This window comes from Brachycentrus maculatus, unplaced genomic scaffold (assembly GCF_059751285.1).
Source record: "Brachycentrus maculatus isolate JH-2025_06_01 unplaced genomic scaffold, ASM5975128v1 h1tg000863l, whole genome shotgun sequence".
In the NCBI taxonomy this organism is placed as follows: Eukaryota; Metazoa; Arthropoda; class Insecta; order Trichoptera; family Brachycentridae; genus Brachycentrus; species Brachycentrus maculatus.
The window spans coordinates 16760-35215 of NW_028281589.1; the positions used below are offsets into that span (position 1 = coordinate 16760).

Consider the following 18456-nt stretch of genomic DNA (forward strand, 5'->3'; position numbering starts at 1 on the left):
GTTTAAAATATGCCGCTTTTGCTGGGATATAGTACATTTTATGGGCATTCCGAAAACACGCACAACTGAAAATTTGCGATTTTTGATATATTACGTTATTACAGGTATCCCATAATCCAACGTATTCCTATTGAGGGGTGTGAGGCCAGCTTATGACTCTCCAAACAATGAAAATATGACCTCAGTAAAAGTGCCTAAGTTTTCCAGATATTTTCACTTTTGTGAATTTTCCGAAATGTTTTACGTATGGTCTATATAAAAAAACGATAATGAAAAACTAAAACTAAATGATAGTAAAAAAAAATACTCTTTGACTAAATGCAAGCTTCGCTTCTAGAAAGGGCATTGGATTGTGTTTTCAATTTTCGTCCGGAAATTATTCTCTGTGGACGCTCGCAAATTCACAGGTGATAACTGATTAGCCTTTGGACACAAGTCTATAAGTTGCATATAAAGTCGCTTCCGGTACGTGGAATATTGTGGATGAGTATCATTGTTGAACAACAAACTAGAAAAAATATAAAAATCTTCTAGTACACAATTATGATACACGATTTACACACAACGAAGGGTTGACGGTCCCAAGAATTACTAAAGTTAAAAGAGACTAAAATTAAATATGTTGATCTTCATATAGGTATCCGTCTCCGTAGTGTAATGGTCAGCACGCTCGGCTACCGTTCTGGAGGTCCCGGGTTCGATTCCCAAGGGGGGTAAAATAAATAGAAGTGATGTTTTCACTGTCATATTTATTCAATATTACCCTGGACTGATACCTGAAGCGGAGGGCTGATCACCTTTCCTTCATGTGTAAACGATCAAGATAACACTGCGTTTATATGACGCAGTGCCCTATGCACCACTGGGGTGCGGATAAGGGTTTTATTATTATTATTAAAACGAAATATGCTGATCTTTATATATAAATTTTTAAACAATAAATTACCCAAATATTTTAAGGATAAAATAGTGTTAAACAAAAATTTTCATGAACATATTACTAGTAATAAGGATAGTATAAGACTGCCATTGTTAAAAAAAAACCGAGTCACAAAATTGTTTAATGTATAAGGGTTAGAAAATGTATGATGAGATGCCTGAATGTATGAAGAATGAAAAGAGTCTGAAAGAGTTTAAAAATAAATGATTTGTTTACTGTAAAAAGATGTAAATATATATGATGTAAATTAATTGTAAATAATAGTTTATATTAGTGTAATATAAGCTAATTAAAGAAATAAATAATAAAAAAGAATTAATAATAAATATGGGAGTAGAACACTTCAATACATACATAGTTCCGAGCATTTTAATTTTATAATTAAAATGTAACTTTGTTTTAAAATCACTACAAATGTTTTATTATATCTTAATTATAATGTCTACCGGTTTCGAAGCAAACAGCTTCTTTATCAAGACTGATAATCAGTAATTATAAAATGGAAAATCACAAAGTTAGTGCTTCAAATATAAATTACATTTTTAATTTGTTGCCGACTTATGTTAGAGGTCAAAATAAAATATGGAACAAAGGCAAAATAAAGGAATGGGTGAATGGTCAAGAGTTAATTTTATGAAAATTGTAAAATGTTTATATTCTTAATTTTTCTCTCTTTTTGTGTGTATATTAGGCTAAAATCGTTAACAGTAAAAATGTATTTAAAAAAAACTCCACCGACAAGACACACAAGGTGACTTGGTGGGTCTCTGCAAAAAATTGTTTTAAATATGTTTAAAATTGTTATTGAAATAAATGTATACAAAATATTATGTTATAATATTTATTTTTATTTATTTTTATTCATTTAATATATTTACATTTTTATTTATAACATAATAACATTTGAATCATTTATACATATGGAGAACTTTTATATTTCGATTCGCTGTGCCTCTCCATAAAAGAGTCTGAACTTTTGTGCTTGGAGAGGGACTTACACTCGTGGTTTAATGTTATATAATAATAATAATAAAACCCTTATCCGCACCCCAATGGTGCATAGGGCACTGTGTCATATAAACGCAGTGTTATCTTGATAGTTTTTACACATGAAGGAAAGGTGATCAGCCCTCCGCTTCAGGTACCAGTCCAGTGTATTGAATAAATATTTCAGTGAAAAAATCACTTATATTTATTTTACCCCCCTTGGGAATCGAACCCGGGACCTCCAGAACGGTAGCCGAGCGTGCTGACCATTATACTACGGAGGCGGACAATGTTATATAATAAAAGATATAATAGTTATTTTTTTAATATATTTTTTAAGATTTAAATGTAAAGAGCTTTAATTTTTTTCTTAAAGATTTTTATACCATCTATTTTTTTTATTTCTTTAGGGAGTTTATTGAAATGTTTGATTGCCAAATATTTGAAGTTTTGCTGAAATTGCATTTAAAAATATATATAAAATTTAATTCTATTTTCAGATTTTTACAGAAACTTTTAAAACGTATTTGATATTTTGAAAAAACTTTGTTTTATTATTTGCTTTGTATAATTTTTCATAAATCCGTGTACACAAAATATAGGTTTTGTTATGTTCTTATATATAGGCTTCGTATAGCCATAGCTTAATCGACACTTCATGTCATTTAGCAATAAATACTGAACTCAAACTTTTAGTTAAGTTTAAAATACACAAAAAACTAAGCATTATGAAGTAAATCACGCGTAATATATTTAACGATCTTCAAACAGAACTTAATCTTTCTGTTAAAAACATATACTAAAAACTAAAAAAAACTAAATATAACATATGCTAAGAAATAAAGGGGTAACTGTTACTTTTTCACAGCACTTTGAGTGTGTCCAAATCCTTGTTCACAAATCTGGTCAATAAGCTGCATAGAAAATTAAAATTATATATTTTTAGGCGTTTTCTAGTAGGTATGTCAAATAATCCGAAAAATGTTGTAAATAAATTATCTGGTCAAATTATAAGCTAAAATAATAAAAATGAAAATGATATTTTCTGGCGTTTCTCATGTACATATGTGATTATAATCCAGGATTCGGACCTCATATACTGATATAAGAGTTTCTGCTCAGTAAAAAGCTTCTTTTCATCTCACCAATAAATGTCTCTAGTGAAGTTCTAGTGATTCAAGAACAAGGTTTCTAAATTGGTTCATATATATAGATCTTCCAAGAATTTGAGTAGTGTGGTTGTCAATAATGGGTAGAATTGGTGAATGTTGCAAGTGTGTAAAGTGATCACTTAAACCATCCTATGACGGTCGTAAGCCCCGCAAATACCCAGACTTCCATATTCTTCTTCACCTATGTTGAGATGTCAAAAAAAAGAAGAAAAATAACTCCTAGTTGAAGATAATCCAGATTTGTAAGTATTTGGACACACTCGACTCATTGTAAAAAAAATATCCACATTTCTTCGTTTATACGTACAGTGCAGGTCTGTCGTTCTTTATGAACATAAATATGACTTAAAACGTAATAATATGCTATAACTATAAGGGCGCTGGTGCACTACAGGAATTTTACCGTCCGGCAGTCGTTTGCATGATAAAACGGATTATTAATTACCTTGGATTGGCTTGTTCTTTTGGCCGTCATACTTCGGATGCGCTTGATTGGTGCGTGATCACGGTGCGCGTAAATTCGATCACGCTAAACTGATGTAGTCGCTTTTATTTTAAAAACCGGACTGCCGGACGGTAAAATTCCGTGTAGTGCACAAAGGCTATAAGGGCGCTTGTCAACTACCCGGAATTCCATGTAATTTTACCGTCCGGCACGTCAGTTAGCGTTTTAAAACGATGATTGGCTTGGATTGGCTTGTGCTTTTGTCCATCTTTCTTCGGATCGGTGCTCTCGATCGGTGCGTGAACACTTTACGCGTAAATTCGATCACGCTACACTCCGCTTCCATGGTGTAGTGGTTAGCGCGCTAGGCTACCAGGCTGGAGGTCCCGGGTGCGATTCCCAAGAGGGTCAAAATAAATATTAGCGATTTTTCAGTGTAATATTTATTTAATATGACCCTGGACGGGTACCTGAAGCGGAAGGCTGATCACCTTTCCTTCGTGTATTTAACGATCAAGATAACACTGCTTCTATACGATGCAGTGCCCTATGCACCATTGGGGTGCGGATAAGGGTTAGAAGGAGAAGAAGAAACTGTCGTAGTCGGTTTCATTTTTCAAAACCGGACTGCCGGACGGTGAAATTCCGCGTAGTGTACAAACGGCCTAAGGCAGTGAAATAAACGCACAGTTATTCGACCGCCTTCCTTCAGAAATCGTGGGAGATTTTTAGAAAATTTTCATTGTTACGCGCAGTATACTACAACATATAATATGTAGCAACCATTTCCTAATATCGCTCACTCTTTTCAAGAACGTCATAAATCAAAAAACTTGATTTTTCAGGAGAACGTTTTTAAAGTTTAAAAATACAATACAATGTATTAAAAATAAACATCAATCCACTTATTAAACTTTTTACTGTGCAAAAGATCTTTTAAGGTAAAACCTGAAGGTTTTTTCTCCATTTGAAAAATATTTGGTATGTTTAAAAAAAAAATTAAACAATACCTTTTCTTCAAATGAAAAAACAACACTTTCTGCCCTGTAGCGGGTAAATATTAAGTTAAAAATATGCCTCTTTTGCTGGGATATAGTACATTTTCTGGGCATTCCGAAAACATGCACAACTGGAAATTTACGATTTTTGATTTATGACGTTCTTGAAAGGAGTGAGCGATATAATACATATCTTCCTTCCTACCTTAACTACGCCATCATCTTCTGTTCTTAGAATTAGCAGTGCGTCAATTGCATGCGGATGTTACGTAGAAATAAGTATAACTTTTGAGGATTTATTATATATTATCATATAATTTTTTAACATCTCAACATAGATCGGCTGTCCAAATTTAAAACACAGTAAGGGACATTTTTTCGTAGTAGTTTTTTTGCATTTATGGACTAAGTAGACTCCAAACTTAGTCCAAAAATGCAAAAAAAAAACATACTACAAAAAAATGTCCCTTACTGTGTTTTAAATTTAAATAGCCGAGATGATATTCCATCTACATTACTTATTGATTCGGCATTAATTTTGTGGAATGACATGTTAATTATTTAAAAAACACTTCCCTCACTCCTTTCAACAACGTCATATATAAAAAAAAAGATTTTTCAGGAGATCGTTTTCAAAGTTTAAAAATATAATAATAAAACCCTTATCCGCACCCCAGTGGTGCATAGGGCACTGCGTCATATCGTCACAGCGTCATATGCGTATCTTGATCGTTTTACACATGAAGGAAAGGTGATCAGCCCTCCGCTTCAGGTACCAGTCCAGGGTAATATTGAATGAATATTACAGTGAAAAAAACACTTATATTTATTTTAACCCCCTTGGGAATCGAACCCGTGACCTCTAGAACGGTAGCCGAGCGTGCTGACCATTACACTACGGAGGCGAACTAAAAATATAATCAATTGTATCAAAAATAAATATCAAGCCACTTATTGTACTTTTAACTATGCAACAGATCTTTTTAGGTAAAACCTGAAGGTTTTTTCTCCATTTGAAAAATATTTAGTGTATTTAAAAAGAAATAATTAAACAATACCTTTTCTTCAAAATGAAAAAAACAGCACTTTCTACCCTGTAGCGGGTAAATATTATGTTAAAAAATATGCCACTTTTGCTGGGATAAAGTACATTTTCTGGGCATTCCAAAAACATGCACAACTAAAAATTGAGGATTTTTGATATATGACGTTGTTGAAAGGAGTGAGCGACTTATTATAAACCACTTAATGAGTTTTATTTTTATTATACACGACTAGTTTCGAAAACCCCCTCTCCCCTATATTTATTTATTTATTTTAACTTTTGTACAATATGTGTGTACATTGGCGGGCTTATTGCTGTAAAGCAATATCTTCCAACCAACCAGTGTGAACCAACAGACTAGTGTGAACGATCTAGGCTTGTACCTTTTGATGTCTGTTAGAAATTAGTGGGGAGATAATGCTTGAACAGGTTAAGACAAGGATAAGAAAAAAGAAAAACAAAGAAATATAAGAGATCATAATTACAAATTAAGAATTTAAACAGGGTAACATGAATAGAAAAACAAAATGACGATAGAGTAAGGAAGGCATGGGAAAAGGGAATCAGGTAGAAAGTTTAATTTATTACCCTATCAACCTGTATATATACCCCTAAATATTTTTGCTCGATAGTTTTCATTTTTACCTGTAGATGAAAACATCTGTAATAAAAATAAAACTAATTAAGTGGTTTATTACAAGTGTGGAATTTAAAAAATATATATTCCATGTTTATTGAGATGTCAAAAAATAATATGATAAATAACTCTAATAATTGGAGATAATCCAGATTTGTGAACAAGTATTTGGACACACTCAAAATGTTGTAAGTAAATTATCTGGTCAAATTATAAGGATATTTTCTGGCGTTACTCAGGTACTAAGGCGTTACAGGTTACCCCAGTGGGATGTAGCGTGACTGTGGACGGCGTCTGGTAGAGTAGGTGGAAAAGTTTAAATACCTGGGTGTGGACCTATGTGCTCAGACGGATCTGCGATGCGAAGTGATGGGGCAAGTGAACAAAGCTGCACCCATCTCAGGATGCCTGAAAAATGCTATATGGAAAAACCCTGAGATGAAGATCGGCAGCAAGATCAAGATATACAAAACTTGTGTCCGACCCATCACGACGTATGGAATCCAAAGTAGAGCAGACACCGCTGCCACAAAAAGCGCGCTTAGAGTGTCAGAAATGAAGACTCTGAGAAGCATAACAGGCAAGAGTCTTCGAGATAGACTGAGAAATGCCAAGATCAGGGAAATATGCGAGATCGAAGATGTCGTTAGGTGGGGAAGGCAACGAAGAAGACAATGGTATGCGCATGTGAGGAGAATGGAACCATCCAGACTCCCCCACATCGCATTGTACGGCCAACCCCATGGTAGACGACTCCCGGGCAGACCACCAAAGAGATGGGCCGATAGATGGGAATCGACGTCGCAGGAGGCTAATCCATCTTAAAAACAGGCCGCAAGGCCTATAATAAGAAGAAGAAGAAGAGAAGACTCAGGTATTACTTAAAAACAAAATGGTTAAATTGTACGCCTGGTATACAAATAAGATAGCATAAGGTTGTGCAGATTGCCTAAGAACAGGCGTATGGTCTCGTGTATTATTTAAACCTTATATCGTCCATTATATTTGTGTTCAATTTACGCCGTTTTTACGATGGTGTCTCGAAATGGAATCCCGGCGTTAAACGACAGTTACCTGTGCTTTAGAAAATATGGTTGAATAGTATAAGATATGGGAAGCCATCTAATTCAGCCCATAATTGAATAACCGAAATTTCCTGCTTAGAACAAACTGAAGCGTAAAACACTTCCTATTCCTCACCCTATATCCAATTTTTCCATCTTTTGTCACCCCATACTACAAGGAATAATAAATACATATCCTAACAACAGTCTGAGTGTGTCCAAATACTTGTTCACAAAATCTGGATTATCTCCAATTACAGGCGTTTCTCATGTGTGTGATTATAATCCAGGATTCGGATCTCACACACTAATACAAGAGTTTCTGCTTAATAAAAAGCTTCTTTACATCTCACCAATAGATGTCTCTAGTGAAGTTCTAGTGATTCAAGAACAAGGTTTCTAAATTGGTTCATATATATAGAACTTCCAAGAATTTGAGTAGTGTGGTTGTCAATAATGGGTAGAATTGGTGGATGTTATACGTGTGTAAAGTGATCACTTAAACCAGCTCTTATGGCGGTCGTCAGCCCCGTAAATGCCCAGACTTCCATATTCTTCTTCACCTATGTTGAGATGTCAAAAAAAAAGAAGAAAAATAACTCCTAGTTGAAGATAATCCAGATTTGTAAGTATTTGGACACACTCGACTCATTGTAAAAAAAATATCCACATTTCTTCGTTTATACGTACAGTGCAGGTCTGTCGTTCTTTATGAACATAAATATGACTTAAAACGTAATAATATGCTATAACTATAAGGGCGCTTGTGCACTACAGGAATTTTGGGTGTGCAAATCCTTGGTATAAAATATTTTTTCATTAATTGATTCGGCAGTCACTTTGTGGTAAAATCTATCAATTTTTAATTTAAATTTTGGTTACTAAATACCAAATAGTAAGTACTTAAAATACTAAGTACTTACATAAAAAAACACCACTAAAATATCTTTATATTATAATAAAATATCTTTATAATGGCTGTACTCGTCGCGCGTTGCTGTGGTTCAGTCTGGTTAAGTGAAAAAAACAAATGGGAAAGCCTACATTCTAATTATAATATAAAATTTAAACATTTATTTGCCACATGTTTCATACATATTTGAAAATTTTCGATGTGCAAATATAATTAACACATTTTCAATGTTGTTTTTATAATTTTCCGTGTTATCCGACCTTGCCGCGCCCATTTAGGTCGGATAATCGAGACTCCACTGTATATGTAAATAAAAGTAGAATTCAATCCAATAACCGTGTTTAATTTTGGATATCGCTCACTCCTTTCAAGAACGTCATAAATCAAAAAACTTGATTTTTCAGGAGAACGTTTTTAAAGTTTAAAAATATAATACAATGTATTAAAAATAAATATCAAGCCGCTTATTGAACTTTTTACTGTGCAACAGATCTTCTTAGGTAAAACCTGAAGGTTTTTTCTCCATTTGAAAAATATTTAGTACGTTAAAAAAAATTAAACAATACATTTTTTTCAAAATGTAAAAACAACACTTTCTGCCCTGTAAATATTAAGTTAAAAATATGCCTCTTTTGCTGGGTTATAGTACATTTTCTGGGCATTCCGAAAACATGCACAACTGAAAATTGACGATTTTTGATTTATGACGTTCTTGAAAGGAGTGAGCGATATGGTATACCCAACAATTCAATATGGAATTCTACCAACTGTCTGCAGTTATAATAAATAATACCTTATTTTCTCATTCTCCCAATTTTTGCTTACTTATCTATCAATATTTTAACAGTTTTTTTTGTATTTTGTTCTAGGCTCCTTGTCGGTGGTGGTCGGTGAGGAGGCGATTCTCATATGCTCTACCAGCTCGTCGTGCGGTCCCCTGCACTCTGTGAGGTGGTATCGAGACGGCAAGAGGGTCGCTCTGCTGGCGGAGGATGCCAAACTGGCCAAGGCCGAAGGGGACAGGTAATCTCAATTTATAAATAGAATAATAAAATATTTTATTCGGTAATTACCGCTTTTCTAATTTTATTCGGTAATTACCACTTTTACTAATTTATTTGGTATTTACCACTTTTACAATTTTATTCGGTAATTACCACTTTTCACAATTTATTCGATAATTACCACTTTTGAAATTTTAATCGGTAATTATTACTTTTTAAATTTTATTCGGTAAATATCACTATAAATACTACCAGACGTGCTGGACGTTCGATCCCAGGGGGGTTCAAAATAAATACGGGTAATTTTCACTCTCATATTTATTTAACGTCACCCTGGACTGGTACAAGAAGCGCAGGGCTGATTACCTTGCCTTCGTGCAATCAATTCGTCGCTACAAGTGGTGTCCTATGCTCCGTTGGGTGCGAACAATGGTTTAAAAATACCACTTTTTTAATATTACTTGGTAAATACCACTTTTCAAATATTGCTTCGTAAATACCACTTTTCGAATATTACTCGGTCAATAGGTTACTAAAATTTAACTCGTAAATATTTTCCACATTTTTCTCGGTAAACACCACATTAAAAATATTATTTAACTCCTATTATTTTAAAAATACGTAAAATTTTAATAGAACTATTAATGTTTTAATACTTCTATTAAAATTTTACTTGCAATAATAGAATATATATTGAAAAAGTATATTTATTTATTTTTTTAAACTCCCTACCTTTCGATAGCTATTTTCTTATCAAAACCATATATTTATTTCGAGAGAAAAACTTATTTTTCAATACAAAAACGGTGTTGTAAAAAAATCATTTACATTAAAATATACCTAGGTGTACAGAAAACTAAGTTGCAGGCTATCGGATATTCACCTTGGCTTCATACAATTAACTATCAAGATAACACTGCGTCGCTACGATGCAGTGCCCTATGTACCATTAGGTGCGGATAGTGGTTAAAAGAAAGAAAACTTTATTTTTTGACATCTCATCAAAGATGAAGAAGAATATGGAAGTCTGGGCATTTACGGGGCTGACGACCGTCATAGTCTGGTTTAAGTGGTCACTTTATACACGTGTAACATTTACCAATTCTACCCATTATTGACAACCACACTACTCAAATTTTTGGAAGTTCTATATATTATATATGAACCAATTTAGAAACCTTGTTCTTGAATAACTAGAACTCCAGGATTCGGACCTCACATACTAATAAAAGAGTTTCTGCTTAATAAAAAGCTTCTTTACATCTCACCAATAGATGTCTCTAGTGAAGTTCTAGCGATTCAAGAACAAGGTATCCAAATTGGTTAACATATATTGAACTTTCAAGCATTTGAGTAGTGTGGTTGCCAATAATGGGTAGAATTGGTGAACTGTTACACGTGTGTAAAGTGATCACTTATGAAACCAGCCTATGACGGTCATCAGCCCCGTAAAGGCCCAGACTTCCATATTCTTCTTCATCTTTGATGAGATGTCAAAAAATAATATGAAAATAACTCATGTAATTGGAGATAATCCAGATTTTGTTAACAAGTATTTGGACACAAGGAAAGGCATATGCTGGATGTGTTTGAAATGTGGTGCTGGAGGAGGATGCTGCGCATTCCTTGGACTGCAAGACGCACAAACGTCTCCATTCTCCGCGAACTGTCAGTGACAGAAAGACTCTCCACGACTTGCAGGAAAAGGATTCTGTCCTACTTTGGGCATATCGCCAGAAAGAACGAGAAGAGTCTTGAAAAACTGGTAGTAACAGGTACAGTTGAAGGCAAGCGGGCAAGAGGACGGTCTCCAACAAGATGGACAGACCAAATAAAGGAATTAACCGGATCCTCGCTAAACGCTGCCATCAAGTTGGCCCAGGACCGGGAAGAATGGAGAGGACTTGTGCACCAAGTGCCTGACATTCCAGAAGACCACGACGCTCAGCATTGAGCAAGAAGATGAAGAAAGAAAAAGAAGATTTGGACACACTCAAAATGTTGTGAAGAAAACTTTACCTACACTCTGTGGTTTATCTTTGGTCGCCATCTTTTGACTTTATACCTTGATTAATACGTTACGTTATCGATTCACACTTTCTTAGGCGTTATTAATAACGGTTATTATTTAACGTCGAGAAAAATAACGTTATTTTGATCACACGAGCTGTTTTTCAGAAGTCATGCCGTCCATGTTGAATTAACTTTCAAACTAATTGTGTTTTATGAATGATTAATGTTTTAATAGATTTATATTATCCACTGACACTTCGTGATGGAATTGCATTTTTAATTTATTATTAGATTAAAACCAATATTTTTAGCTTTTCCACTTTTTTATTTGACCAGCGACCGGGTTTCGTCGTTACCGACATCATCAGACTGGTGAGAGGCTTTACAAATTTGTATGTTATATATAAAAGAAGGCAGGAGTTGATAACCATGATTTGATATAATTTTATGAGAAATTAATTTAATTTTAGTGAATTTAAGTATTGTATGATATTTTAAATATTTTTTTTATAAAGGTTTTTTGTATTGAAAGCACGATTTTATATAAAGTTAAAATAGATTTGTATTTTTTGTAAATGAATTTAAATTATGTAACGAGGTATCAGGAAATGCTGGTTGACGGCTCCTTCCACTAAGCTGTGGTTGTCCGGGGGGAGTCCGAAGTTCTCTGAAATGTAAATTTCCCGGCAGTCATTTCTTATCGACAAGACATTAAGGCATCTATTGTTTCTTTTCTAATGGGTAAAGTAAGGGAGAATGAATGTGTGTTACTTGATCATTTAATATGTCTTTATTATGACAATTTTTTAATCTATTTATTTCCAAAATTTCGAGCCTATCTAATTTTGTAAAAAAAAAAAAAAAAAAAAAAAAAAAAAAAAAAAAAAAAAAAAAAAAAAAAAAAAAAAAAAATTAGATAGGCTCGAAATTTTGGAAATAAATAGATTAAAAAATTGTCATAATAAAGACATATTAAATGATCAAGTAACACACATTCATTCTCCCTTACTTTACCCATTAGAAAAGAAACAATAGATGCCTTAATGTCTTGTCGATAAGAAATGACTGCCGGGAAATTTACATTTCAGAGAACTTCGGACTCCCCCCGGACAACCACAGCTTAGTGGAAGGAGCCGTCAACCAGCATTTCCTGATACCTCGTTACATAATTTAAATTCATTTACAAAAAATACAAATCTATTTTAACTTTATATAAAATCGTGCTTTCAATACAAAAAACCTTTATAAAAAAAATATTTAAAATATCATACAATACTTAAATTCACTAAAATTAAATTAATTTCTCATAAAATTATATCAAATCATGGTTATCAACTCCTGCCTTCTTTTATATATAACATACAAATTTGTAAAGCCTCTCACCAGTCTGATGATGTCGGTAACGACGAAACCCGGTCGCTGGTCAAATAAAAAAGTGGAAAAGCTAAAAATATTGGTTTTAATCTAATAATAAATTATTAATGTTTTAAACACTAAATTGCATGTTTGGCGGTTTTTTGTTGTTGTTTTAAAGTTGTTTCTTTGTTTTGTTTTGTATTTTAAAGCAGTGTTACATGTAACATTGTAATTTAATGAAATATAAAATATTATTTATTGATTTGGCGTTTAATTTGTAGAACTCCATTTTAATTTATGTATTAATTATAAATCAAACACAGATTTTTTGAGTCTACCAAGTTGTATTTTATTAACAAAAACACATAAAAATTATATTGTGACAATTGTTTCGCACAAATTATATTGTGAGTTGTTTGATAATGCAAATGATAATGCAGTTGTTTGACAAGGCGAAACAATTGTCACAATATAATTTTTATGTGTTTTTGTTAGTAAAATACAACTCAGTAGACTCAAAACATCTGTGTTTGATTTATAATTAATACATAAATATAAAATATTTGTTATTTGAACCTAATTTCCGTTTATCCTTACCAAATGGAACGACTTTTACCGGTAATTTAATAAAAAATAGTTTAATATATTAAACGCCATATAATTTACATTGTAAGCCTAATGAAATATTAAGTGTCGGGTTGTGGTCACGTGGTTAGTGTCACGGGCACAGTTAGTCATTTTATAACAAATGAATACTTATACTTCCAAGTTTAAAAACCTTTAGGATTTTTTTCAAAGCAATATTAAGCTAGTAAGATATCAAATAGTTAATGATCACGGTTTTGTAAAAAAATGCACTTGGTCACTTTCTCCTGTATGACTACGATATACAAGTTCCTAAAATGTTAAATAATGGGCAGAATGGTGAACGTAAATTGTAATGGTACTTTGTCCCTGTTTAGGATGCAGGTGTCCCTGACAGTTCCAGGCGAGCTGAGGATATTTCCGACGCAGCTTGAAGACGAGAACAGCTACAGATGCGAACTGACCTATATGCAACCTTCAGACTCCTGCGATCCTGTTACCACAATACAACTGAAGACATTGAGTAAGTCATTTTGCTAATTTTATTTATTTATATTGAGGTCTATATTTTTTTTACTCCAAATTAGACGTTTTACAAGCTAAATAGAATTGGACTTTCCAAAAATCAAATTTTACGTTTTAAAAATTAGATGGACCCTTTTCAAACCAAATTGGAAGCCTTACAAAATAAATTGGATGCTTCACAAATCAAATTGTACGTTTTACAAAACAAATCGGGCGTTTTGAAAAACAAATTAGATGCTTACAAATCAAATCCGACGCCTTACAAAATGAATTGGACGTTCCAAAAATGTAATTGTACGCTTTACAAAACAAATTGTACGTTTTACAAAACAAATTATACGTTTTACAAAACGAATTGGATGTTTTAAAGAACAAATTGGAAGCTTACAAATCAAATCTAACGCCTTACAAAATAATTGGATGTTTCACAAATCAAATTGTACGTTTTACAGAACAAATTGGACGTTTTACAGAACAAATTAGATGCTTACAAATCTAACTGGACATTCAACATACTAAATTGGACGTTTAAAAAATCAAATTGTACGATTTACTAATCAAATTGGACGTGATATTGTATTTTATAAAAAAATAGGATTTTTAAAAATACATTCATGAAATATATTTTTTTAAATATATTAGTTCTATATTTACCGTCAGTGTGAATACCTGCCCACATCTTTTATTCTTAAGACTACCAAGTGTGTTATTCATCAAGTTGGGAAGCCTACGCGGCGCGCTGTCATAGTCTGTGCACGCGATGTGTACTCAAGTTTTCAGATAAGATTTTCAATACAACTTTGAATCATCAGTTCTTTTACTTTTGAATATTTTTTTTTATGTATAACGTATAATTTTATGAAACGTCCAATTTGAATTGAAAAAGCGTACCTAATTTTTACTTTGACTGCAACCGCTCTAAACAGGGACTCAGTGCTACAGTGAAACAACCGTCTCAAGTTGCCATGGTAGTATATAAGCCTTCTTCCTACGATGCGTTTACCTTCCACTTTGCCTTGTAATATATTACAACGAAACCCCTATTTTACGTTTTTTAAGGGACCGAAAGGAGCTCAACGGAGGGATAATGTAAACGGGGGGATATGTGGGGTGAACAATCTAGTGTCGGATAGAAATAAATAAATAAAATGCTAAAAATAAAAAAAAAACTATGACTTTTTTCAGTACGCCTGTTAGTAGGCAATCAGCATAACATCAGTGCTATCCTGTTTGTATATCAGGCGTCAAATTTGACAGTTTTGATTTTAACAATAAATGATAATAAATTCTTCATATTTATTCTGACAATAAGGGAATCGAACCCGAGAGCTTTAATACGTCAGCCAAATGACCTATCCACGACAAAAATGATCATAACAAGATAAGACAAAGCTTAAAATGATAAAATCCATTTTTATTATTTTTACTGTCAATTGAAACTAAGTGCAGTAAGGGACCACTTAGGATTGAAATGTGATTGACGGGCATACAGATTTATCGAATTTCCGCTAAGTGCTATCTTTCCTGGATATTCCAGATTTTTCTCAGTGATGGAAAAACTTAGGGCGCCATCTGTATTTTTTGTTCGAAAACGTCAAAAATGACATTAATATAATACACTTTGAATGGTAGGAAACTTGTTAATGATTATTTTTGATGTAAAGAAAATGGAAAAAGGTGATTTTGTTACATCGTTGATATTTGATCTATCATCGTACATTAAATTTTCGTAATTTTTGGCATTTTATCCATATTTTATTTTCTTTGATGTTTTTTGCATATACTTTGTGGCACATTTTATAAAACATTTTGGCATCTCAACATAGATGAAGAAGAGCGTGGAAGTCTGGGCTTATTAAACTTACTTTATTAATTTATTGTGAACTATGCACACCCACTATCATTTTTAATACATATAAACTAAATATGCTAGAAAATCCTGATCATAATAGCCAAGGAACATTTTTTAAGGCAACTAATAAATACATAAAAAGAGCTTATGATCTGTCATCTCAAACCCTTATCCACACCTAATGGTGCATAGGGCACTGCATCATACAAACGCAGTGTTATCTTGATCGTTAACACATAAAGGAAAGGTGATCAGCCCTCCGCTTCAGGTACCCATCCAGGGTAATATTGAATAAATATTAGAGTGAAAAAATCACTCATATTTATTTGACCTCCCCCCCTAGGAATCGAACCCGGGACCTCTATGGAGGCGGATGAATATACATATATATATATATATATATATATATATATATATATATATATATATATATATATATATATATATATATATATATATATATATATATATATATATATATATATATATATATATATATATATATATATATATATATATATATATATATATATATATATATATATATATATATATATATATATATATATATATATATATATATATATATATATATATATATATATATATATATATATATATATATATATATATATATATATATATATATATATATATATATATATATATATATATATATATATATGTGATCACTTAACCAGCCTATGATAGGTCATAAGCCTTGCAATAACCCAGACTTCCTTATTCTTCATCAACTTTGTCGAGATATCAAAAAAAAATGTTCTTCATCCATATTAAGATGTCAACAAAAACCTTGATATAAGTTTTATTTTTGACTTTACAGTGCCAAAATCAATTTGTTTTTATAAACTGATGAATTTCAGGAGTAAACCTGATCCACATCATCCTTCATCTATGTTATTATTTACATAATTGTATCAAGGGCAGTTCGGCTGTCCAAATTTAAAACACAGTAAGAGACATTTTCTTTGTAGTACGTTTTTTTTGCATTTTCGGACTAAGTAGAGTCTACTTAGTCCATAAATGCAAAAAAACGTACTACAAAAAAAATGTCCTTTACTGTGTTTTAAATTTGGACAGCCGAGTTGTAGGTGCTAAAAATTAATATGTATGTTTTTTTTTTAACAGTGAAGCCTACAGCGCTGAATGTCTTCGATCAAGCTGGGAACGAGGTGACAAGAGGATCCGCCCTGGGAGGTCTCCTGGAAGGGAGTCAAGTAGCCGTGGAGTGCCTGGTAAAGGGCGGAAGACCAACTCCTCAGCTGGTGTGGACTGTAGGAGACGAAGAGATAGCAGGTGAAAACATTGACAAGCATGCATTGTTTTGCATTACACACGAAAATATAATATAATTATAAGTACAAAAATATTATATTTTATTAATAAGATCTCACAAAGGCATGGCCTATGTGTGGGTATACATTTTGTTTTAAGTTAGATCGCTTACATAGTAAATCGATATTCATACCGTGGTGCGGGACTATTTTCACATAATTTGTCCTGGACTTGAGCTTTGATCTTCCTTTTTCCCCTTTTCCTCCCTGCCGTCCCTCTTCCAGGTATTTATATTGAATTACAGATGTGATGTTTTGTAACTGGAATAGTAAAAACTGTTTTTTGTTACTCATTAATGTACACATATCGCTCACTCCTTTCAAGAACATCATAAATCAAAAAACTTGATTTTTCAGGAGAACGTTTTTAAAGTTTAAAAATATAATACAATGTATTAAAAATAAATATCAAGCCACTTATTGAACTTTTAACGGCGCAACAGATCTTTTTAGGTAAAATCTGAAGGTTTTTTCTCCATTTGAAAAATATTCAGTATATTTAAAAAAAATAATTAAACACATTTTCTTCAATATGCAAAAATAACACTTTCTGCCCTGTAATAAAAATATGCCTCTTTTGCTAAGATATAGTACATTTTCTGGGCATTCCGAAAACATGCACAACTGAAAATTGACGATTTTTGATTTATGACGTTCTTGAAAGGATTGAGCGATTTATATGTAACTTTTCTGTAAAATTTCCACATAATTTTTTTTTTTAAATAATAATAAATGGTACTGGAAAGGATACAATAGATATTAAAAACATTAACAAAAAACAGTTTAAAAGTGCTTAAATAAACTACAAATATGTGATCTGAAAACAAAATTAAACAAAAAATGAATATGAAAAAAGTTTTAAAAAAAATATATATATACTATATCGTAGTCATACAGGAGAAAGTGACCAAGTACATTGTTTTACAAAAACGTTATCATTGACTATTTGATATCTTACTAGCTTAATATTGCCCTGAAAAAATCCCAAAGGATTTTAAACTTTGAAGTATAATATATTGACTTAGTAAAAATGACTAACTGCATTGATGTTTATTTTCTTGCCAAGCAAAAGTGACTTACATGGCCCTCCTGAACATTTTACGTTTTGGTAGTTGGTCACTTTCTCTTGTACGACTACGATATGAGTTATAAATTAAAAGGAAAAGGTACATTGATCTATTTTGTTTTTATTTTTTATAAATAATTTCAGCCAAATCTTAAAATGGATACGCATTAAAAAAATTAGTGTCTATCATATAGTATTTATGGAATAAATTAAACAGTTTTGGAGCAAGAAAAATAAAAAATAAGTGTCTTTGCGCGAGTCTGGATTTGCAAAAGGGGATTTCTAGTAAACTATTCAATCTTTGGCTAGATCTTTTAATATTTTAGTCGATTATTAAATCTTCCACCGGTTGAACTGTCGATCAGCATAGCGAGTTTTGCAAGAGTGTTGATTTTTCTATTGTATTTTATTCCTAACTCAACGAGTTTTGGCAGATTATGTTAAATATGGACGTTAATATTTTAAATCAATCAGCGGAAGCTAAACTGGCAGTACACAA

General features: G+C 32.3%; 1 protein-coding gene across 1 annotated transcript in view; it reads left to right on the plus strand.

Moving 5' to 3' along the window:
- Positions 1–9070: 9070 nt before the first annotated feature.
- The window catches only part of LOC148299989 (uncharacterized), a gene marked incomplete at its 5' end in the record, with an annotated part of 48535 nt that continues 39149 nt past the window's right edge, over positions 9071–18456 (plus strand). Inside the window, 3 exons of the mRNA XM_088275419.1 lie at positions 9071–9224; positions 13537–13682; positions 16686–16853. Coding sequence (XP_088131545.1) covers positions 9071–9224; positions 13537–13682; positions 16686–16853 — 468 coding nt within the window. The remainder of the gene's footprint in view (positions 9225–13536; positions 13683–16685; positions 16854–18456) is intronic.